At 36.0% G+C, this 25,851-nt stretch overlaps 1 protein-coding gene across 1 annotated transcript in view; it reads right to left on the bottom strand.

The window, feature by feature from the left end:
- Positions 1-25,686, bottom strand: part of LOC131940587 (uncharacterized) — a 53,757-nt gene extending 28,071 nt beyond the window's left edge. The window contains exons 1-2 of the mRNA XM_059299287.1: positions 25,456-25,686; positions 1,464-1,951 (exon numbers count right to left, since the gene is read on the bottom strand). Of these exons, the coding sequence (XP_059155270.1) occupies positions 1,464-1,950 (487 nt within the window). The 5' untranslated portion in view covers position 1,951; positions 25,456-25,686. The remainder of the gene's footprint in view (positions 1-1,463; positions 1,952-25,455) is intronic.
- Positions 25,687-25,851: the final 165 nt, after the last annotated feature.

Below are 25,851 nucleotides of genomic sequence, written 5' to 3'. Positions count from 1 at the left end.
TGTGTGGGGGGGGGGGGGGGGGGGTTATGTATGTCGTACCGCCCTTTTAAAGTTTCCTTTCAAACCTGACGGTCCACGTGGCAGTTGAAGTAGAGTTCGCCTCTGTGACCTCGGCCTATGAAAAGATCGTTTGGTCAGCACTATGCCCAGCCGCCTTTACTTTCCCTAACGTGAGTTAAGTACCCATCCCAGCTGGATGGACGCCCTGCAGTCTTGAGACCGAGATCCCATCTCCCGACTTTCGGGTGAGCAGTAGAGCGCCCTACCGTGGCGTCCCATGTCTAGGCCTAAATTTAAATTTATTTCTGATTATATTTAAATATGCCAGAAAAGCGATGTATCAGAACATATAGGCGTACTTTCAATATTCAATACTTATGATTTTAAAAATTCACAAGTTCGTGTTCTTTTTTAAAATACTAATTAACTTTGAAGAGATTTTAGTAAAATTGTTCTAGTTATATAATAAAATGAGGCACAAAATGTTCGACCCCGACAAAACAAACATTTTTTTAAATATTTTGGTTAGATTAGATTATTAAGGCAACCGGAGGAAAGGGGGATAATTTCTCATGCTCTCTACATCGATTGAGGTTTTATTCAAATGTTTAAGTTTGGTGTTTTGTGGGGGCGTGGTCGAGTCGGTAAAACTCATGGTTCGAATCTTGGGTTCGAACCCTCGGGCAGATGAGGCTCGTTAGCTGGGGGACAGCCACTCCTCTAGGAAAGAAAACTCCAAAATCAAACAACTGCTGCCTTGTAGTATGTTCTTGGTGTAGTATGTTCTTGGTTGGACAAAGGCTATGGAAACAAATCCAAAAAGAAAAGCAGTCCGAAATCGAAGTCCATAGACTGTATGGCTCATGGCATTTTGGAGGGAATACCTTACAAAAAAAATTGAATTAAGAACGAAGAGGAAGATGTTTATTTTTTTTAAATATTGTTTTGACAAATATTTCCAGTCATTTAGAGTGATACTAATATTTAATTTAAATGTTGTTTGTCGTAGTTTTTCTGTTTTATGTCAAGGGTATATATAAATAGGTTGAACCAATAATAATTTAAACGGTTAGTGCTACTACCATGGTTATACTTAGAGCTTTAACAATGTTCACTCACTGAAGGGAATATCTAAGGAGGGAAACAAAAACCCAAAAACCTACTTTAGTAGTTAAGTAGTTAGTTGCTGGCATGTGTAGAGTAGAGGCATGTATAGAGTAGAGGCATGTATAGAGTAGAGGCATGTATAGAGTAGAGGCATGTATAGAGTAGAAGCATGTATAGAGTAGAGGCATGTACAGGGCAGAGGCATGTATGGAGTAGAGGCATGTATAGAGTAGAGGCATGTATAGAGTAGAGGCATGTATAGAGTAGAGGCATGTATAGAGTAGAGGCATGTATAGAGTAGAGGCATGTATAGAGTAGAGGCATGTATAGAGTAGAGGCAGACAGAGTTAACTGACCTTGACCTTGCTTCAGGTGCTTGTTGGGGATCGTGCTGCTCACCCTGGAGTACCCAAGAGAAACGGCTACACTTCGACCTGTGCTGAATCCAGATTTAGGGTCCACGGTATTCCTTGGGGTCGTGTTGAACCCAGATTTGGGGTCCACGGTATTCCTTGGGGTCGTGTTGACCTGCACATGCTTGGGGTTGGTCACTAGTGGGCGTGGCGTTATGGCAGGCAAACTTCCGGTTTTGTCCCCCGGGCCGGGTGTGCCGTGGTTCGAGGGGGGGACGGGCGTGTCGGGCTGGACGCATAGCTTTGGGATGTCTGTGCCAGGATGTCTACGGTGGGGTGTGACCCCAGGGACGTGTCCATTACTCAGCGATGTGACCCCAGGGACGTGTCCATTACTCAGCGATGTGACCCCAGTGCCGTGTCCAGTGGTCTCTAATGTGCCCCCATGTCCGTTAGCGAGTGGGATGCTCGTGTTGTAGCCGTTCATCATCCTAACAAAACAACAACAAAATATTTAATTATTATTTAACCTTCAATAGCACTTCACAAGTTTGGGTTCATTCAAATTAAATAATTATGAAAAAAAAAATGTTTTAAACGCGTCTTACGGCAAAGATAAAAAAAACCAGACATGTAGCAATTAGAAAGTAAAGTATCCACTCCAGAGGGCGCCCCAAGTGCCGACCCTAAGGGGCGCCAAAAAGAGTAGAAAAAAAATTAAAAGCGCATTTAAGCTGAAGTATTGAATTATACGCATAGTCAAGAAAATAATCGGCTACAAGACTTTAACTCTGGACTGTTTTCTACATGAAATATGTGGCACCAAAATAAAAACTGCTACAGGATGAATACTTCTAGAACGCGCCACCAACTTTTCCGGGGGCGAGGGGGCTTTTTATACCAATACAAATAACTATTAAAAGGTGGGAGGGGGCGTAAAATGGATAGTTCGCGCTGGGCGTTGAAATAGGTCTCTGATCCAGTCGGATATGGGAGGAACAAAAAGTTTTTTTAATTTTTACGTTTACACTGCTCTGTTTTAACATTTGAATGTGTATTAACACCAGCATCTAAAGCTTGCAGCCACAGATAACAATAAGTTTGGAAAAATGCTTGTGGCAGTTAGGAGTTGGTAGCCTACATCCGTGTTTCTTCCGGGGTCCGGGGGGAACTTGATATTTTCGTGGGGTGGACAACATTTTCCGGGGGGGGGGGGGGGTGGACACTGGTAAAAGTATATGTTTCCTATATAAATTCCTTTTCGTTCGGCGTTCGAGGGGGTAGACTTTTTTCGGAGAGGGGGGGGGGGGGGCGGATGCCTGGAAGAAAATCTTGCCTACACAGAGACTCGTTCACTTGTTTCTATGACCTCGGCATATGAATAGATAGTGTGGTCAGCGCTATGCCCAGCCGCCAGAAACAAGTGAACTCTACTTCACTTGCCCCATAGACCGTCATGTTTGAAAGGGAAACTACTTTTATAGAGACTCGTGTGTACAGAGTTAGTAGCCTACATAGCTAAAGACCCGTATGAGGAAACTTGTTGAGAAATCTCAGCAATGGTATTTGGTCTTACTCACACCTCGATAAACACACGCACACACATAGCACACACACACACGTCGATAAACACACGCACACACATAGCACACACACACGTCGATAAACACACGCACACACATAGCACACACACACGTCGATAAACACACGCACACACATAGCACACACACACGTCGATAAACACACGCACACACATAGCACACACACACGTCGATAAACACACGCACACACATAGCACACACACACGTCGATAAACACACGCACACACATAGCACACACACACGTCGATAAACACACGCACACACATAGCACACACACACACGTCGATAAACACACGCACACACATAGCACACACACACGTCGATAAACACACGCACACACATAGCACACACACACGTCGATAAACACACGCACACACATAGCACACACACGTCGATAAACACACGAACACAGCACGTGTTGAAGGTCAAATAGATCGATAGTTTCGACAAGATCGATGAAATCAATCACGGCCATTCCACTGATACTGTCATCATTGCATGTAAGAGGGGATGAGCGCGCATTCCACCGTGGAGTGCTAGCGTCGTGACGTCATTCGGCAGTAATGTCGCGTCATTTTGGTGACGCGTTCATCACGTGCGCTCGTGTGCCTTTATTTTAGGTATCAGCAGAGCAGAGAAACGTGTGTGTGTCGTGTGTGAGATTGTCTTTAACACGTTTGGTGGGGGTGTGCTGTGTTGTGTGTGAAGCTGTCTTTAACACATTTGGTGGGGGGGGGGGTATGGTGTTGTGTTGTGTGTGACTGTCTTCAACACGTGGGGGGGGGGGGGAGAGCTGTGTTGTGTGTGAGGATGACTTTAACACGTTTGGTAGGAGGTGCTAGGGATGTTACTTCGTGACGGGGGTGTTGAGGCTGATGTAGTGTGCTATTATTGCGGGTGTTTATTTGATTTGACTAGTTTAGTCATGTTAAATGAGACGTTAGAGATCTAGTGCTAATATCAACATTTGTATTTTTTTTTTATGTAAAACCTTTCAAAGAAAAAAGTAAGTGTTTTTTTTATTGTTATCAGAGATAAAATTAAAAACGCTTTAACAACGTAAAGCAAATAGTCATTCACACAGAACAGATAATACCCTGCCCAAATAGTCATTCACATAGAAGAGATAATACCCTGCCCAAATAGTCATTCACACAGAACAGATAATACCCTGCCCAAATAGTCATTCACACAGAACAGATAATAACCTGCCCAAATAGTCATTCACACAGAACAGATAAATCACACATAACAGATAATACCCTACCCAAATAGTCATTCACACAGAACAGATAATAACCTGCCCAAATAGTCATTCACACAGAACAGATAATACCCTGCCCAAATAGTCATTCACATAGAACAGATAATACCCTGCCCAAATAGTCATTCACACAGAACAGATAAATCACACATAACAGATAATACCCTACCCAAATAGTCATTCACACAGAACAGATAATAACCTGCCCAAATAGTCATTCACACAGAACAGATAATACCCTGCCCAAATAGTCATTCACATAGAACAGATAATACCCTGCCCAAATAGTCATTCACACAGAACAGATAATACCCTGCCCAAATAGTCATTCACACAGAACAGATAATAACCTGCCCAAATAGTCATTCACACAGAACAGATAAATCACACATAACAGATAATACCCTGCCCAAATAGTCATTCACACAGAACAGATAATACCCTGCCCAAAAGTCATTCACACAGAACAGATAATAACCTGCCCAAATAGTCATTCACACAGAACAGATAAATCACACATAACAGATAATACCCTGCCCAAATAGTCATTCACACAGAACAGATAATAACCTGCCCAAATAGTCATTCACACAGAACAGATAAATCACACATAACAGATAATACCCTGCCCAAATAGTCATTCACACAGAACAGATAATACCCAGCCCAAATAGTCATTCACACAGAACAGATAATACCCAGCCCAAATAGTCATTCACACAGAACAGATAATACCCAGCCCAAATAGTCATTCACACAGAACAGATAATACCCTGCCCAAATATTCACACAGAACAGATAATACCCTGCCCAAATAGTCATTCACACAGAACAGATAATACCCTGCCCAAATACAAACAACAGGATTCCCGTAATACCAGCACAATGGGAGAGGCCAACACAGTCTTATCAGGGAACAACTTTCCTGCCGGATGTGGCGTTATTTAATCCGTCAAAAGTGTGGCCGATTTTCTCATTGATTTTAGAAAAACAAACTTGGAGATATCACTGGTGACATAAGAAATTTCGTTTTGAATTATCCATTGTGTACGAAAATAAATTTCAAGCTAAACATGAATTGGTCAATAGCTGGTGACAATATGTAAAAAAAAAAAGTATTTTTTTTTAAAGTTAAAAGGAAGATTTACTTTTAAAAGTTTGACAAGATTTTCCTGCTTTGTAAGAGTGTAGCTATGTAAATGGATATCTGACAAATTAGATTTAAAATATTGGTATAATTGTATAACACTCAATGATGATATTTTACAAATTGGATTTGAAATATTGGTATAATTGTATAACACACAATGATGATATTTTACAAATTAGATTTAAAATATTGGTATAATTGTATAACACACAATGATGATATTTTACAAATTAGATTTAAAATATTGGTATAATTGTATAACACACAATGATGATATTTTACAAATTAGATTTAAAATATTGGTATAATTGTATAACACACAATGATGATATTTTACAAATTAGATTTAAAATATTGGTATAATTGTATAACACACAATGATGATATTTTACAAATTAGATTTAAAATATTGGTATAATTGTATAACACACAATGATGATATTTTACAAATTAGATTTAAAATATTGGTATAATTGTATAACACACAATGATGATATTTTACAAATTAGATTTAAAATATTGGTATAATTGTATAACACACAATGATGATATTTTACAAATTAGATTCAAAATATTGGTATAATTGTATAACACACAATGATGAGGATAGCATGTATAAGGCTGACGGGGGTTGCATGAAATTTGATTTTTAATGGACTATACACATTGATATATACTTTTCAACGTTCTTGAATAGTCTCGACACTGTGTGTGATTAGGCATGGTTGAGTCTTGACATCTTGTGTCTACCAGGAAAGTTGTATCACTTATCGAGTTCGAACCCCCGGTCAGATAAGGCTCGATAGCTGGGGACAGCAACTCATCTGGGACAAAATAAAACAACTGCTGCTTTGTTAGTTTGTTCTTGGGTAGGCAAAGGCTATGGAACCAAATCCATAAAGAATAGCAGGCTGATATCTGAGTCTAGAATCAATATGGCACATAACAAGTTGACAGGTAATGTGTAAAAAATCTATTCCAACATTACAATCAAGGACGAAGAAGAAGAAGAAGGCTAGCAAGTTGTGTTCGTTGATTCCGAGCACTAACAGGGTCATGAAGATTCTGTCAAGACAGTTCACAGCAGGTTTGAAAACATGATGACGTCATTGACCTCAGGGATAGAACCTTGTCCCTAGCGTACACGGCCAAGGTTACACAGAAAGTAGTGTCGACTCTCGGACTCTGACGCACACGGCCTATGATCACCAGTGGATAGTGTCGACTCGTGACTCTGACGCACACGGCCTATGATCACCAGTAAGTAGTGTCGACTCGTGACTCTGACGCACACGGCCTATGATCACCAGTAAGTAGTGTCGACTCGTGACTCTGACGCACACGGCCTATGATCGCCTGTGGGTAGTGTCGACTCTGACGCACACGGCCTATGATCACCAGTAAGTAGTGTCGACTCGTGACTCTGACGCACACGGCCTATGATCATCAGTGTGTAGTGTTGACTGCTGACTCTGACGCACACGGCCTATGATCACCAGTGGGTAGAGTCGACTCGTGACTCTGACGCACCCGGCCTATGATCACCAGTGGGTAGTGTCGACTCGTGACTCTGACGCCCACGGCCTATGATCACCAGTTGGTAGTGTTGACTCTAACTCTGACGCACACGGCCTATGTAGTGTCGACTTCTCGGCGTCCTGAATTCGAGAGGTTCACCAACAGGTCGAACTTTGCCAGGTAAAATTAACGAAGGCAAAAAGTTGAACCCAAAGTCCGTTAACGGCCAGTAGATCAAAGGTACCCGTGTAAGGCCCTAATCTATGGCGTAGACCGGGCCTAAACAGGGCCGTAGAGTCGGGTATTTGTTCAGGGTAGAATGGAGCCATTGAGCCCCTGGGAGCGCTGGTTGTAAAGATTTGCAGCGGGTTAAAGGATCTGAGTGACGGGAATTGAACTCACTATTCATGCTGTTGTTTACACGGCGAAATCTTACATTCGATTTTTTTTTGTCGAGATACTGACGAAAGATTCGACAGAATTCAATCAAGGATTTGTATGATAGCATCAAATAGCTATTTTGTATGACATCATCAAATAACAGATCTTTATGACGTCATCAAATAACAGATCTTTATGACGTCATCAAATAAATATACTTGATTTTGTGGTGATTGTATTTACAAATCGTCGAAGATTGGATTTGTTATTTAAATTAAAGAACTGCGAGAAATAAAGATTTAATAAGTTAGTCAATTGTATAGCTGGGTGTGTAGAGATGTAAGGAATGTGTAGGTGACGGTTGGCTATGTAGAGTTGGTGTAAGGAATGTGTAGGTGACAGTTGGCTATGTAGGGTTGGTGTAAGGAATGTGTAGGTGGCGGTTGGCTATGTAGAGTTGGTGTAAGGAATGTGTAGGTGACAGTTGGCTATGTAGAGTTGGTGTAAGGAATGTGTAGGTGACAGTTGGCTATGTAGAGTTGGTGTAAGGAATGTGTAGGTGACAGTTGGCTATGTAGAGTTGGTGTAAGGAATGTGTAGGTGACAGTTGGCTATGTAGAGTTGGTGTAAGGAATGTGTAGGTGGCGGTTGGCTATGTAGGGTTGGTGTAAGGAATGTGTAGGTGACAGTTGGCTATGTAGAGTTGGTGTAAGGAATGTGTAGGTGACAGTTGGCTATGTAGGGTTGGTGTAAGGAATGTGTAGGTGACAGTTGGCTATGTAGAGTTGGTGTAAGGAATGTGTAGGTGACAGTTGGCTATGTAGGGTTGGTGTAAGGAATGTGTAGGTGACAGTTGGCTATGTAGAGTTGGTGTAAGGAATGTGTTGGTGAATAGCATATTGGTGTCATGGTGATTTATAAAGACAATTTATACGACATGAGACAGAGTTTTTAGGACATGAGACAAAGGTTTTAGGACATGAGACAGTTCACGCTATATATTTGACGTCATAACGGTACTGTCACACACAAAAAAACATTTCAGTACCAGAACTTCCACGTCACACAAATCACTAATGTCACACACCAGAACTAACTATCACGTCAAACACAACAGTACTGTCACACACCAGAACTAACTATCACGTCAAACAGTACTGTCACACACAAACAACCGTACCAGTACTATGCTAGAGGGTTCAGAGAATCAACAGTACTGTCACACACAAACAACCGTACCAGTACTATGCTAGAGGGTTCAGAGAATCAACAGTACTGTCACACACAAACAACCGTAACAGTACCATGCTAGAGGGTTGAGATTACAGCTTTATTGGACCCGTTAAAACCCACTCATATCATTTTACTACAAGGGTTTCAACACTTTAATTTATTTAATTATTTCGTTTACAAGATCCAACTTTTCAGTTAATCCTTTAATCGACAGCTACAAGACATTTAATTAATCAATACACGAGTTTCCTTACAGTATTTAGCCTGTAAATCTATTTTTCTTAACAAAAGCAATCATGTGTTTTTTTAAAACATTTTCTTAAGTTACTTTTTCACAGAAACAGTTACTGAACAAAGTTACACTCCGTGTCTTTTAGACTGGGTTTCTTTCAGACATTTTTCTACAGGCAGTTGAGACTTACGGGAGGGAAGGGGGCGAACAGGTAGATAACTGGTATAAGTATATATTTTCTGTATAAATGATACATATATTTATTCAGTTCGGAAGGGTTTGGGGGGACGTGCCCGGGGGAGGAGAAGACAGCCCCCCCCCCTCCCCTACACCGGGGAGATGCCTGAAAGAAACTGGTTTTACAATGTATCTGGCTGACAGGGGCGTAATACACACTTAGTACACTTACAGGGGTTATAACTCTAATGAGGCCAACAAAAGTTTAGCTTTCAGTTTTTTTTTTTACTTTCTCGTATACACGAAGTATGGAGAAAGTATTGTAATCGTCACAAAAATAACATGAAATTTTGACAGTTTTCACCGTTTTACTCCTCAGTCCTTCATCACATCCGGAGTATTGAGGACTTATTTTAATCAGGCAAAAATTATAAATACAAATATATAAACATTTTGGCGTTTTATGCGTTATCGTGTGGTAAAAACTGGACTTTGCAATTCTGTCCGTTGTCTGTGTGTGTGTGTGTGTGTGTCTGTGTGTAAACACGATAACTTGAGTACCGTTACAGCTAGGTTGATGAAATTTCATATATAAGTATTTTATCAAAATCGTAGATCCTGATCAACTTTTGAGCGATTTCCGATAACCGGAAGTGGTACTTTATCTACTTTGAATTTTTAAAAAGCCTATAACTTGAGTACTTTTTCAGATAGATAAATGAAATTTCACATGTAAGTAAAAGATCTAATCCTCTATTTTCTTTCAAATTTTGAGTAATTTCCGTTGATTGAAAGTACTAATTTACGCTATTTCCGATTTCTCAGAAAAAAACGAATGTAAATTAAAACTAATAATATTCCGCACTATTATGCACGTTTTATTTGGCGTTCACGGGTGTGCAATTCTTTTTTCTACGAGATTTTATTCTATTTTAAAAAGTTTAAGTATTTAAAATGGATTAAAATTCATGTCTATAGCCCGAGTTCCCATCCCCTGTTTTTTTATAAAAGAATATTCGAGAAAGTTTAGGGGAGATCGCTCCCGGTTTATTTCTTTTTTTTTTTGTCAATCTATGAAATAAAAATAAATTATGAGAATAAATTATAAATCAGCCTATATATATATATATATAGGCTATTTATCTCACATTATGGAAATATATTAATAGGCCTATATTACTATGTATAGAAACTTCACAGTAAAAACAAAATCCCCATTTTTCTTTAGGTTGCCCATAAGCTGATCGATTTTAAAGACGTATTTACGAGCGTATGGTATTTTAAGCAACAAATTATTCCGGCACAAAAAATCGACCCTCAAGAAAAATTTGATCGCGAATCGGGCCAAACCTGGCAACAGGGATTAGCTTGCTAGCGCCGGCGCCCTTTCTCCGCAAGAAACAAAATTAAATGGGTAATTTGAAAAGAAAACTTGACCTTGTTCGCCGGGTCACGGCGCTTGTCGAACGTTGCAACGATCTGCATTATCTAAGGAAAGGTGACTCATGCGCCAGGGGAAATAACTTCAATGGGACTAGGCTTGACAGCTCCGATAATCCAAACCATACGTAACACTTTTTTTTTAAAAACCTACGCAGACTAAGCTATTCAATTTGGAATGTTAAACCAAAACACAAAAATTGCATCAACATTTTTTTAATGAAATAATGAACTTCGCTTTTCTCCCAACTGCCAATTATTAAAAATGCGTATTCAAAAGCTAAGCCATAAAAACAATAATCAGTCTAAAAATGTTAAAAATACACTTTAACTCTGTATGTAACTCATTGATTGAAATACGACGACCTGCATAAACATAATTCACGGGTTTTAACTACATGATGTATTGATATGAGCATCACTGGCAGTTTCTTTCAGACATATCTTGGGGGGTGGGGGCGAACCAAATTGAATGTATATAGAAAACATACTTTTACCAGTGTCCAACCCCCCCCCCCTCGGAAAATGTAGTCGTCCCGCCTGTATTACCCCCCCCCCCCCCGGAGAAAAACACTGTTCACTGGATTCTGACTAACCAAAATATCAACAAAATTGGAGTCTAATTGACCAAAATATCAATTATATTGTAGTCTAATTGACCAAAATATCAACTATATTGGAGTCTCCGTGACCAAAATATCAATTATATTGGAGTCTAATTGACCAAAATATCAACTATATTGGAGTCTAACTGACCAAAATATCAACTATATTGGAGTCGAATTGACCAAAATATCAACTATATTGGAGTCTAATTGACCAAAATATCAACTATATTAGAGTCTAATTGACCAAAATATCAATTATATTGGAGTCTAATTGACCAAAATATCAACTATATTGGAGTCTCCGTGACTAAAATATCAACAGCATTGGAGTTTCGCTGACCAAAATAACAACTATATTGGAGTCTCATCAACGACGAGCTATGAACAACACGAGTCACACAATTATATTAATAACATTTTTATCACAAAACAGCAAAGTGCGGAGTCTCACAGCTAGCTCAACAATGTATAAACAACGATAGGGTACCTTCATAATCAGAAAAAAAACGTTTGTTTTGTTTTTCGGGTTAGGCAGTTGAGTTAAAGTTTATAGCTATCACGTAAACATGTGAATAACTGATCAGTTTCTTCCAGGCATCCCTCAGTAAGTCTACCGACCCCCCCCCCCCCACTTGAACGAAATGGAATTTATAAAGAAAACATATACTTTACCAGAGTCCGCCGTCCCCCCCCCCTGAAAATATCAAGTGCCCCCCCCCCCCCCACAACGAAACGGAATTTATATAGAAAAATATATACTTTTAAAAGTGTCCGCCCCCCCCCCCCCCCCGGAGAAAAAAGTCTGGAAGAAACACTGGTCTATTTCACTCTCCGGTTACATTTGCATATCATTATCGGGGTCGGCGTGGTCGAGTCGGTAAAACCCCCGGGCGGATAAGTCTCCACAGCTGGGGCAGCAACCCATCTAGGAGAGACAACTCTCAACTCAAACAACTGCTGCATTGTTGTAGTTTGTTTTTGGATAGACAAAGGCTATGGAAGCAAATCCAATAAGAAAAGCAGGCTGAAATCGGAGTCAACGATACATATCGCGTATAACATGTTAATACTAATTAATTGTGTTGGAGGAAATCCCATTCAAAGTTACAATTAAGAACAAAGAAGATCAGAAAACATCTCTTCTGAAAAGTTCGCTTGTCGCCTTTGAATTAATGAACAACTGACGTGGTTTAATAACAGTCATAACCACCTCCACCCCCACCCCATATCCCCAGCTTAATATCGAAATCAAACATTCTTTTGGCTGTAGGTCGAAGTCCAATGAAGAGTATATAAATATGCTAAAGGAATCGAGATACAAGCCATATATTAGTGTTGCATTGTGTAACTGTATCTAAAACTTTACATATCTCCCAAGAAAGTTTACTTTACAAAATATGAACTTATAATTTGTGAGACGAGATTACTGATTTAGTATTCTAGAAGATCTTTTACTGACAGCCTGACGCAAGTGGCATAAATTTTAAACAGACAAAATTTTATGCTCGTCATAAACAGTATATAAAAATGTTCTGAAGTTTGGCTACATTACAGTATGAAAGAAGTTTGCTACAGTACACTATGAAACGTAAACAATTGAGGAGACAGGGAAACACTGTTAGGACATAAACTTGACAAAATATTGTTAGGACACACACTGGGCACAGTGAAATATTGATTAGACACAAACTTGACACACAGGTGAAGCACTGTTTAGACACAAACTTGATACAGCCAAACATTGATTTGATAAAAAAAATGAGACACTGTAGTGTTAAGACACATATTTGATTGGTCTACAAAGTGAATAATTGTTTAGACACAAACTTGACACAGTGAAACATTGTGTAGACACAAACTTGATACAGTGAAACATTGTTTAGACACAAACTTGACACAGTGAAACATTGTTTAGACACAAACTTGACACAGTGAAACATTGTTTAGACACAAACTTGACACATATTGAAACATTGTTTAGACACAAATTTGACACAGTGAAATATTGTTTAGACAAAAACTTGACATACAGTGAAACATTTAGACACAAACTTGATACAGTGAAACATTGTTTAGACACAAACTTGACACAGTGAAACATTGTTTAGACACAAACTTGACACAGTGAAACATTGTTTAGACACAAACTTGACACAGTGAAACATTGTTTAGACACAAACTTGACACATATTGAAACATTGTTTAGACACAAACTTGACACAGTGAAACATTGTTTAGACACAAACTTGACACAGTGAAACATTGTTTAGACACAAACTTGACACACAGTGACACATTGTTTAGACACAAATTTGACACACAGTGAAACATTGTTTAGACACAAACTTGACACAGTGAAACATTGTTTAGACACAAACTTGACACAGTGAAACATTTAGACACAAACTTGACACAGTGAAATGTTGTTTAGACACAAACTTGACACAGTGAAATGTTGTTTAGACACAAACTTGACACACATTGAAACATTGTTTAGACACAAACTTGACACAGTGAAATGTTGTTTAGACACAAACTTGACACAGTGAAACATTGTTTAGACACAAACTTGACACAGTGAAACATTGTTTAGACACAAACTTGACACAGTGAAACATTGTTTAGACACAAACTTGACACAGTGAAACATTTAGACACAAACTTGACACATTGAAACATTGTTTAGACACAAACTTGACACAGTGAAACATTGTTTAGACACAAACTTGACACAGTGAAACATTGTTTAGACACAAACTTGACACAGTGAAATGTTGTTTAGACACAAACTTGACACACAGTGAAACATTGTTTAGACACAAACTTGACACTGTGAATCATTGTTTAGACACAAACTTGACACAGTGAAACATTTAGACACAAACTTGACACAGTGAAACATTGTTTAGACACAAACTTGACACAGTGAAACATTGTTTAGACACAAACTTGACACAGTGAAACATTGTTTAGACACAAACTTGACACAGTGAAACATTGTTTAGACACAAACTTGACACACAGTGAAACATTTAGACACAAACTTGACACAGTGAAACATTTAGACACAAACTTGACACACAGTGAAACATTGTTTAGACACAAACTTGACACAGTGAAACGTTGTTTAGACACAAACTTGACACAGTGAAACATTGTTTAGACACAAACTTGACACAGTGAAATGTTGTTTAGACACAAACTTGACACAGTGAAACATTGTTTAGACACAAACTTGACACAGTGAAACATTGTTTAGACACAAACTTGACTCAGTGAAATGTTGTTTAGACACAAACTTGACACAGTGAAACATTTAGACACAAACTTGACACATTGAAACATTGTTTAGACACAAACTTGACACAGTGAAACATTGTTTAGACACAAACTTGACACAGTGAAACATTGTTTAGACACAAACTTGACACAGTGAAACATTGTTTAGACACAAACTTGACACAGTGAAATGTTGTTTAGACACAAACTTGACACAGTGAAATGTTGTTTAGACACAAACTTGACACAGTGAAACATTGTTTAGACACAAACTTGACACAGTGAAACATTGTTTAGACACAAACTTGACACACAGTGAAACATTTAGACACAAACTTGACACACAGTGAAACATTTAGACACAAACTTGACACATTGAAACATTGTTTAGACACAAACTTGACACAGTGAAACATTGTTTAGACACAAACTTGACACAGTGAAACATTGTTTAGACACAAACTTGACACAGTGAAACATTTAGACACAAACTTGACACATTGAAACATTGTTTAGACACAAACTTGACACAGTGAAACATTGTTTAGACACAAACTTGACACAGTGAAACATTGTTTAGACACAAACTTGACACAGTGAAACATTGTTTAGACACAAACTTGACACAGTGAAATGTTGTTTAGACACAAACTTGACACAGTGAAATGTTGTTTAGACACAAACTTGACACAGTGAAACATTGTTTAGACACAAACTTGACACAGTGAAACATTGTTTAGACACAAACTTGACACACAGTGAAACATTTAGACACAAACTTGACACACAGTGAAACATTTAGACACAAACTTGACACATTGAAACATTGTTTAGACACAAACTTGACACAGTGAAACGTTGTTTAGACACAAACTTGACACAGTGAAACATTGTTTAGACACAAACTTGACACAGTGAAATGTTGTTTAGACACAAATTTGACACAGTGAAACATTGTTTAGACACAAACTTGACACAGTGAAACATTGTTTAGACACAAACTTGACACAGTGAAACATTGTTTAGACACAAACTTGACACAGTGAAACATTTAGACACAAACTTGACACATTGAAACATTGTTTAGACACAAACTTGACACAGTGAAACATTGTTTAGACACAAACTTGACACAGTGAAACATTGTTTAGACACAAACTTGACACAGTGAAACATTGTTTAGACACAAACTTGACACAGTGAAATGTTGTTTAGACACAAACTTGACACAGTGAAATGTTGTTTAGACACAAACTTGACACAGTGAAACATTGTTTAGACACAAACTTGACACAGTGAAACATTGTTTAGACACAAACTTGACACACAGTGAAACATTTAGACACAAACTTGACACACAGTGAAACATTTAGACACAAACTTGACACACAGTGAATCATTGTTTAGACACAAACTTGACACAGTGAAACATTGTTTAGACACAAACTTGACACAGTGAAACATTGTTTAGACACAAACTTGACACAGTGAAACATTTAGACACAAACTTGACACACAGTGACACATTGTTCAGACACAAACTTGACACAGTGAAATGTTGTTTAGACACAAACTTGACACAGTGAAACATTGTTTAGACACAAACTTGACACAGTGAAATGTTGTTTAGACACAAATTTGACACAGTGAAACATTGTTTAGACACAAACTTGACACAGTGAAACATTGTTTAGACACAAACTTGACACAGTGAAACATTGTTTAGACACAAACTTGACACAGTGAAATGTTGTTTAGACACAAACTTGACACAGTGAAACATTGTTTAGACACACATTTGACACAGTGAAACATTGTTTAGACACAAACTTGACACAGTGAAACGTTGTTTAGACACAAACTTGACACAGTGAAATGTTGTTTAGACACAAACTTGACACAGTGAAATGTTGTTTAGACACAAACTTGACACAGTGAAACATTGTTTAGACACAAACTTGACACAGTGAAACATTGTTTAGACACAAACTTGACACACAGTGAAACATTTAGACACAAACTTGACACACAGTGAAACATTGTTTAGACACAAACTTGACACAGTGAAACATTGTTTAGACACAAACTTGACACAGTGAAACATTGTTTAGACACAAACTTGATACAGTGAAACATTTAGACACAAACTTGACACACAGTGACACATTGTTCAGACACAAACTTGACACAGTGAAATGTTGTTTAGACACAAACTTGACACAGTGAAACATTGTTTAGACACACATTTGACACAGTGAAACATTGTTTAGACACAAACTTGACACAGTGAAACGTTGTTTAGACACAAACTTGACACAGTGAAACATTGTTTAGACACAAACTTGATACAGTGAAACATTGTTTAGACACAAACTTGACACAGTGAAACATTGTTTAGACACAAACTTGACACAGTGAAACATTGTTTAGACACAAACTTGACACAGTGAAACATTGTTTAGACACAAACTTGACACATATTGAAACATTGTTTAGACACAAACTTGACACAGTGAAACATTGTTTAGACACAAACTTGACACAGTGAAACATTGTTTAGACACAAACTTGACACACAGTGACACATTGTTTAGACACAAATTTGACACACAGTGAAACATTGTTTAGACACAAACTTGACACAGTGAAACATTGTTTAGACACAAACTTGACACAGTGAAACATTTAGACACAAACTTGACACAGTGAAATGTTGTTTAGACACAAACTTGACACAGTGAAATGTTGTTTAGACACAAACTTGACACACATTGAAACATTGTTTAGACACAAACTTGACACAGTGAAATGTTGTTTAGACACAAACTTGACACAGTGAAACATTGTTTAGACACAAACTTGACACAGTGAAACATTGTTTAGACACAAACTTGACACAGTGAAACATTGTTTAGACACAAACTTGACACAGTGAAACATTTAGACACAAACTTGACACATTGAAACATTGTTTAGACACAAACTTGACACAGTGAAACATTGTTTAGACACAAACTTGACACAGTGAAACATTGTTTAGACACAAACTTGACACAGTGAAATGTTGTTTAGACACAAACTTGACACACAGTGAAACATTGTTTAGACACAAACTTGACACTGTGAATCATTGTTTAGACACAAACTTGACACAGTGAAACATTTAGACACAAACTTGACACAGTGAAACATTGTTTAGACACAAACTTGACACAGTGAAACATTGTTTAGACACAAACTTGACACAGTGAAACATTGTTTAGACACAAACTTGACACAGTGAAACATTGTTTAGACACAAACTTGACACACAGTGAAACATTTAGACACAAACTTGACACAGTGAAACATTTAGACACAAACTTGACACACAGTGAAACATTGTTTAGACACAAACTTGACACAGTGAAACGTTGTTTAGACACAAACTTGACACAGTGAAACATTGTTTAGACACAAACTTGACACAGTGAAATGTTGTTTAGACACAAACTTGACACAGTGAAACATTGTTTAGACACAAACTTGACACAGTGAAACATTGTTTAGACACAAACTTGACTCAGTGAAATGTTGTTTAGACACAAACTTGACACAGTGAAACATTTAGACACAAACTTGACACATTGAAACATTGTTTAGACACAAACTTGACACAGTGAAACATTGTTTAGACACAAACTTGACACAGTGAAACATTGTTTAGACACAAACTTGACACAGTGAAACATTGTTTAGACACAAACTTGACACAGTGAAATGTTGTTTAGACACAAACTTGACACAGTGAAATGTTGTTTAGACACAAACTTGACACAGTGAAACATTGTTTAGACACAAACTTGACACAGTGAAACATTGTTTAGACACAAACTTGACACACAGTGAAACATTTAGACACAAACTTGACACACAGTGAAACATTTAGACACAAACTTGACACATTGAAACATTGTTTAGACACAAACTTGACACAGTGAAACATTGTTTAGACACAAACTTGACACAGTGAAACATTGTTTAGACACAAACTTGACACAGTGAAACATTTAGACACAAACTTGACACATTGAAACATTGTTTAGACACAAACTTGACACAGTGAAACATTGTTTAGACACAAACTTGACACAGTGAAACATTGTTTAGACACAAACTTGACACAGTGAAACATTGTTTAGACACAAACTTGACACAGTGAAATGTTGTTTAGACACAAACTTGACACAGTGAAATGTTGTTTAGACACAAACTTGACACAGTGAAACATTGTTTAGACACAAACTTGACACAGTGAAACATTGTTTAGACACAAACTTGACACACAGTGAAACATTTAGACACAAACTTGACACAGTGAAACATTTAGACACAAACTTGACACACAGTGAAACATTGTTTAGACACAAACTTGACACAGTGAAACGTTGTTTAGACACAAACTTGACACAGTGAAACATTGTTTAGACACAAACTTGACACAGTGAAATGTTGTTTAGACACAAATTTGACACAGTGAAACATTGTTTAGACACAAACTTGACACAGTGAAACATTGTTTAGACACAAACTTGACACAGTGAAACATTGTTTAGACACAAACTTGACACAGTGAAACATTTAGACACAAACTTGACACATTGAAACATTGTTTAGACACAAACTTGACACAGTGAAACATTGTTTAGACACAAACTTGACACAGTGAAACATTGTTTAGACACAAACTTGACACAGTGAAACATTGTTTAGACACAAACTTGACACAGTGAAATGTTGTTTAGACACAAACTTGACACAGTGAAATGTTGTTTAGACACAAACTTGACACAGTGAAACATTGTTTAGACACAAACTTGACACAGTGAAACATTGTTTAGACACAAACTTGACACACAGTGAAACATTTAGACACAAACTTGACACACAGTGAAACATTTAGACACAAACTTGACACACAGTGAATCATTGTTTAGACACAAACTTGACACAGTGAAACATTGTTTAGACACAAACTTGACACAGTGAAACATTGTTTAGACACAAACTTGACACAGTGAAACATTTAGACACAAACTTGACACACAGTGACACATTGTTCAGACACAAACTTGACACAGTGAAATGTTGTTTAGACACAAACTTGACACAGTGAAACATTGTTTAGACACAAACTTGACACAGTGAAATGTTGTTTAGACACAAATTTGACACAGTGAAACATTGTTTAGACACAAACTTGACACAGTGAAACATTGTTTAGACACAAACTTGACACAGTGAAACATTGTTTAGACACAAACTTGACACAGTGAAATGTTGTTTAGACACAAACTTGACACAGTGAAACATTGTTTAGACACACATTTGACACAGTGAAACATTGTTTAGACACAAACTTGACACAGTGAAACGTTGTTTAGACACAAACTTGACACAGTGAAATGTTGTTTAGACACAAACTTGACACAGTGAAATGTTGTTTAGACACAAACTTGACACAGTGAAACATTGTTTAGACACAAACTTGACACAGTGAAACATTGTTTAGACACAAACTTGACACACAGTGAAACATTTAGACACAAACTTGACACACAGTGAAACATTGTTTAGACACAAACTTGACACAGTGAAACATTGTTTAGACACAAACTTGACACAGTGAAACATTGTTTAGACACAAACTTGATACAGTGAAACATTTAGACACAAACTTGACACACAGTGACACATTGTTCAGACACAAACTTGACACAGTGAAATGTTGTTTAGACACAAACTTGACACAGTGAAACATTGTTTAGACACACATTTGACACAGTGAAACATTGTTTAGACACAAACTTGACACAGTGAAACGTTGTTTAGACACAAACTTGACACAGTGAAACATTGTTTAGACACAAACTTGACACAGTGAAACATTGTTTAGACACAAACTTGACACAGTGAAATGTTGTTTAGACACAAACTTGACACAGTGAAACATTGTTTAGACACAAACTTGACACAGTGAAACATTGTTTAGACACAAACTTGACACAGTGAAATGTTGTTTAGACACAAACTTGACACAGTGAAACATTTAGACACAAACTTGACACAGTGAAACATTTAGACACAAACTTGACACACAGTGACACATTGTTCAGACACAAACTTGACACAGTGAAATGTTGTTTAGACACAAACTTGACACAGTGAAATGTTGTTTAGACACAAACGTGACACATAGTGAAACATTGTTTAGACACAAACTTGACACAGTGAAACATTGTTTAGACACAAACTTGACACAGTGAAACATTTAGACACAAACTTGACACACAGTGAAATGTTGTTTAGACACAAACTTGACACAGTGAAACATTGTTTAGACACAAACTTGACACAGTGAAACATTGTTTAGACACAAACTTGACACACAGTGAAACATTTAGACACAAACTTGACACACAGTGAAACATTGTTTAGACACAAACTTGACACAGTGAAACATTGTTTAGACACAAACTTGACACAGTGAAACATTGTTTAGACACAAACTTGATACAGTGAAACATTTAGACACAAACTTGACACACAGTGACACATTGTTCAGACACAAACTTGACACAGTGAAATGTTGTTTAGACACAAACTTGACACAGTGAAACATTGTTTAGACACACATTTGACACAGTGAAACATTGTTTAGACACAAACTTGACACAGTGAAACGTTGTTTAGACACAAACTTGACACAGTGAAACATTGTTTAGACACAAACTTGACACAGTGAAACATTGTTTAGACACAAACTTGACACAGTGAAATGTTGTTTAGACACAAACTTGACACAGTGAAACATTGTTTAGACACAAACTTGACACAGTGAAACATTGTTTAGACACAAACTTGACACAGTGAAATGTTGTTTAGACACAAACTTGACACAGTGAAACATTTAGACACAAACTTGACACAGTGAAACATTTAGACACAAACTTGACACACAGTGACACATTGTTCAGACACAAACTTGACACAGTGAAATGTTGTTTAGACACAAACTTGACACAGTGAAATGTTGTTTAGACACAAACGTGACACATAGTGAAACATTGTTTAGACACAAACTTGACACAGTGAAACATTGTTTAGACACAAACTTGACACAGTGAAACATTTAGACACAAACTTGACACACAGTGAAATGTTGTTTAGACACAAACGTGACACATAGTGAAACATTGTTTAGACACAAACTTGACACAGTGAAACATTGTTTAGACACAAACTTGACACAGTGAAACATTGTTTAGACACAAACTTGACACAGTGAAACATTGTTTAGACACAAACGTGACACACAGTGAAACATTGTTTAGACACAAACTTGACACAGTGAAACATTGTTTAGACACAAACTTGACACAGTGAAACATTGTTTAGACACAAACTTGACACAGTGAAACATTGTTTAGACACAAACGTGACACACAGTGAAACATTGTTTAGACACAAACTTGACACAGTGAAATGTTGTTTAGACACAAACGTGACACACATTGAAACATTGTTTAAACACAAATTTGACACTGTGAAACATTGTTTAGACACAAACTTGACACAGTGAAACATTGTTTAGACACAATGAATGAATTCCAAAAAGCTGATGTCAAATAAAGCAGCAACAAATCTATAATCAGATACTATACATACAGTATTTGTTTTCAAAAGTGTTCTTCACAAAGAAACTCACGGTTATCCATTGTAGAAATCAGTCTAATTACAAAAAATATTATTATTGTGCGTCCTCAACTGAATCATCAGTGGAAGAAAATATTATGGTTATAAACAAGGATAAGTAATAACAATTAAAACAACTATTTATCCAATGAACTATTGCTTTGTGAGCTAAAATGAAGAAAAGACAACACCACAACCACTGATCTTAACAACCTGTTTGAACTTATTGAGCCATAAAAGCCAAAAGGTACCTCACAAAATATTAAATAAATGACTTGCTTTTTTTTAGAGTCAACTACCAAATGAATATTTTGACAATTAATGCTAAAAGTATGTAATTGCTTCAGCAATTGAATCATCACACCATATTACTATTAATACCAGGTTACATGAACACTTTTAATGATGGTACTTTTATGTATGTACAAATAAAACATAAAATACAAACTAAAACTGATGTTGTTTATGGGGATGTTTAAAATGTGAAATAATATTTAATGATGAGCAATCATGCACTTATTCGGTATGGAGACATAGTATGATAGTACAGGTTGCCAGCGTTTCTTACAGACTTTATTTCCCGGGGGGGGGGGGGGGGCACAAACATTCCCGGGGGCGGACGCTGTTAAAAGTATATATTTTCTATATAAACATAAATTCCATTTTGTTTAGGGGGGGGGGGGGTGAAGAGATGCCTGGAAAAAACTCTGCAAGGTGCTTTCAAAATGTTGCAAAACAAAAAACTGGTTTACAATATCATTGGCCTAATAATTTTTTTTTCAAACCAGCCAAGACATTGATAATTTCTATGAAGTGCTTATTATCAGTTTCAAGATAACACTTTCATGACATTTACATCACTGCGCAAAATAATCTTTTTAAAAAAGGCAGCTAATGCTTTTCTAAAATAAACAAAATATTTCAAGTTCTCTGTATTAAATCGAGTAGCGTTTTGAAACAGTAATGCTAGTAATTGAATTTTAAGTTATTTGATGTTTAGGAAGGCTTTTTTTTGATAATTTAAGTGTAAAGGAAATGTATTACTATGGGCTGAGGTGTAGCATCATTTTGGGGGGGGTGGGGAGGTCTGGCTTTTTGTGAAAATGTGTGATGGAGGGAAGGGGCGGGAGGTAAAATTATCCAAAAAAGTGTGACATCATTTAAGGAGTACCCCATATATTTTTTTTAAAAAGTGTTTCTTAAATTGTGTTTTAAATAAGTAGGCTTATTAGCCAATAAAATAATAAGCATTTGTTTGTTTAAAAAATATGAATTGCTAGTAATAGTGCTAGATTTCTACTTGTTTATAAAAAAGTTTAAAAATAGGTCATTGACCTGATTAATACAGATTAATAAAATAACAAATATTAGCAACACAGTATAGGTAATAGATGTACTATAATAAATAGCTTAATTAAAGCATTGAAATTTTCAATAAATATAATATTCTCAGCTGGCAAAGCTGACATTTTAGGCCTAAAATTTGTCTAAATTGGTAAATATTAATGATATTATTTATTAATAATGTATAATTATTGTATAGCTATAAATACATAGTATAATTAGACTAGGCGCTATATAATATATATATATATATATATATATATATATATATATATATATATATATATATAATATATATATATATATATAATATATATATATATATATATATATATATATATATATATATATATATATATATATATATATATATATATATATATATATATATATATAATTCATATTAATATTAGGCGTAAGTCTAATAGTAATAAAAGTAACTATTAACTATTATTGATTCAGTTATTATTTATATTTATCACAAGTAAGAATGCTTAAATTATTAAAATTAAGTTTAGAACTTTAGAGGACCTACCTTTTGAAAGTATCTTGATATATATTATGATACCTCATTAATACTCATTATTAAATAATAATAGGTTCATATATATTATATAGATCTAAAGATCTATATAAGTATACAAGGCTATATAATATATAAGCCAGTATAAGGCGCCATGGGCTCATGTCTCATATCAATATCCAGCCATAGGTATATTTAATACTATTTATTATTTTCAATAAAATACAGGCTACAGACCTATATTAATACTACTCATGCCCACAAACAATTTCTGCTGGTAATTACGATGCTATAAATGCCAAATAAAAAATTGAGGTTTTTTTTTAATAAGATTTGGATAATCTAATATGCTTTATTTTACTTATTTATTTATTTTCTGTTTTTAGTAAAAATACGAAATTTTTCTTAGTTAACTTAATTGCGATGGCTACGGCTTAAACATTGCCATGACAACCAGTCACTAGGCGCATGTTTTTTAAGTTAAAAGATCTAGAGTCTAGATGTTTTATTACGATGTTTTGTTACAAATCTCTCGATACAAATTTATACAAACTCTTAATTAATAAATTATATCTAAATAATTAGGCTTAAATTAGACTGATAGGCCATAATGAAAAATATTAGGCCTATTAGTATTAATTAACATTAATTAGGCCTGTAATTGTCAAATGACAATAGTTTCAAAATAGGGCCTAATTTAAAATTAATTTAAAATTAATTTTAATTTAATTAGAAAACTAGGCCTAGAAAATATTTCCACTACTACTGTACTAGTGAATGAACGAAAATTAAACGATTTGCTTAGGAATACGTCTAAATCTAGTTAGATTCTACTAGAGTAGAATCTAGTACGCCTTAGTACGGTCTTTCAGTTCAATCGACTACTCAGAATTAGTTAGAGTCTTTCTATCTAAATTCTAAATCTAGAGAACTAGAATCTAGTCAAGTCTAGATCTAGATCTAGAATCTAGATTCTATGTATTATGTAGAATTCTTTAAAAATAGATTTCTAGATCTAGAATCTAGTCTGATCTAGATCTAGATCTTAGAGTAATAGTAAGCCGAACCTAGAGTTAGAGACTGAGAGGAACTATTTTTTTCTAGATCTCTAGATCTAGATTCTAGATCTAGATTTAGACTCTAATCTAGTATTTTTTGTGTAATGTATTTATATTCTAGACCTAGTCTACATGCCTAAATACTAAATATTATAACAAATATACAAAATAAAAGTTGAAGGTTCCAGAATTTATTTTAGCTAAAAAAAATCTTTTAAAAAAAAACACGGGCTCTTTCTAATTTTTTCCTTAAACTGAAAAGTTGAAAACGGTGATAAAAACAGTTTACTGAACTCTGTACCACTCAAACTGTGTGCTAACTGTACTGACAGTGAACGTTACATACAATACATACATTAGTTAATTTAGTTTAGTTAGTTTAGCAGTTTAGTAATAGTGTGCCGCATTTTATCTTTTTATTATTTATTTTTTAATTCACATTTACAAACTCACCCGGAGTAAAACTTGTATATTTATTTCACATTTTTATCCTTCAAAATCAACGAAGTTTATGCTCCATTAAAGAATTAGCGTAAATCACAAAAATAATCAACGACCCACTTATGACTTATAGCACTTTTCTCATTGCAACCTAGAATATAGACCCGAGTCACGAATAAGAACAATAATCACAGTCATCGATAGGTGGCGCTAGTGATTCGTTCAGTTTATTTTAAGCTATTAAAATTAGGTTGGGGCCTGTGCAAACTCATACTAAAACTAATTTTGTATAAAAAAAAAATTATGAAGTCTTTGATTTAGAATGAAGATCTGTTGGGAGTTTGGTAGTATTATTTACCGAACTAGAAATATTCTTAATAATACCCACTTCAGTGAACTTATCAAGAG

The sequence above is a fragment of the Physella acuta genome, unplaced genomic scaffold, assembly GCF_028476545.2.
Source record: "Physella acuta isolate Inbredline_101_S28 unplaced genomic scaffold, ASM2847654v3 ptg000322l, whole genome shotgun sequence".
Taxonomy (NCBI): Eukaryota; Metazoa; Mollusca; class Gastropoda; family Physidae; genus Physella; species Physella acuta.
The sequence above is the reverse complement of the archived record's forward strand: the minus strand, read 5'-3'. Positions and strand labels throughout refer to the sequence as shown.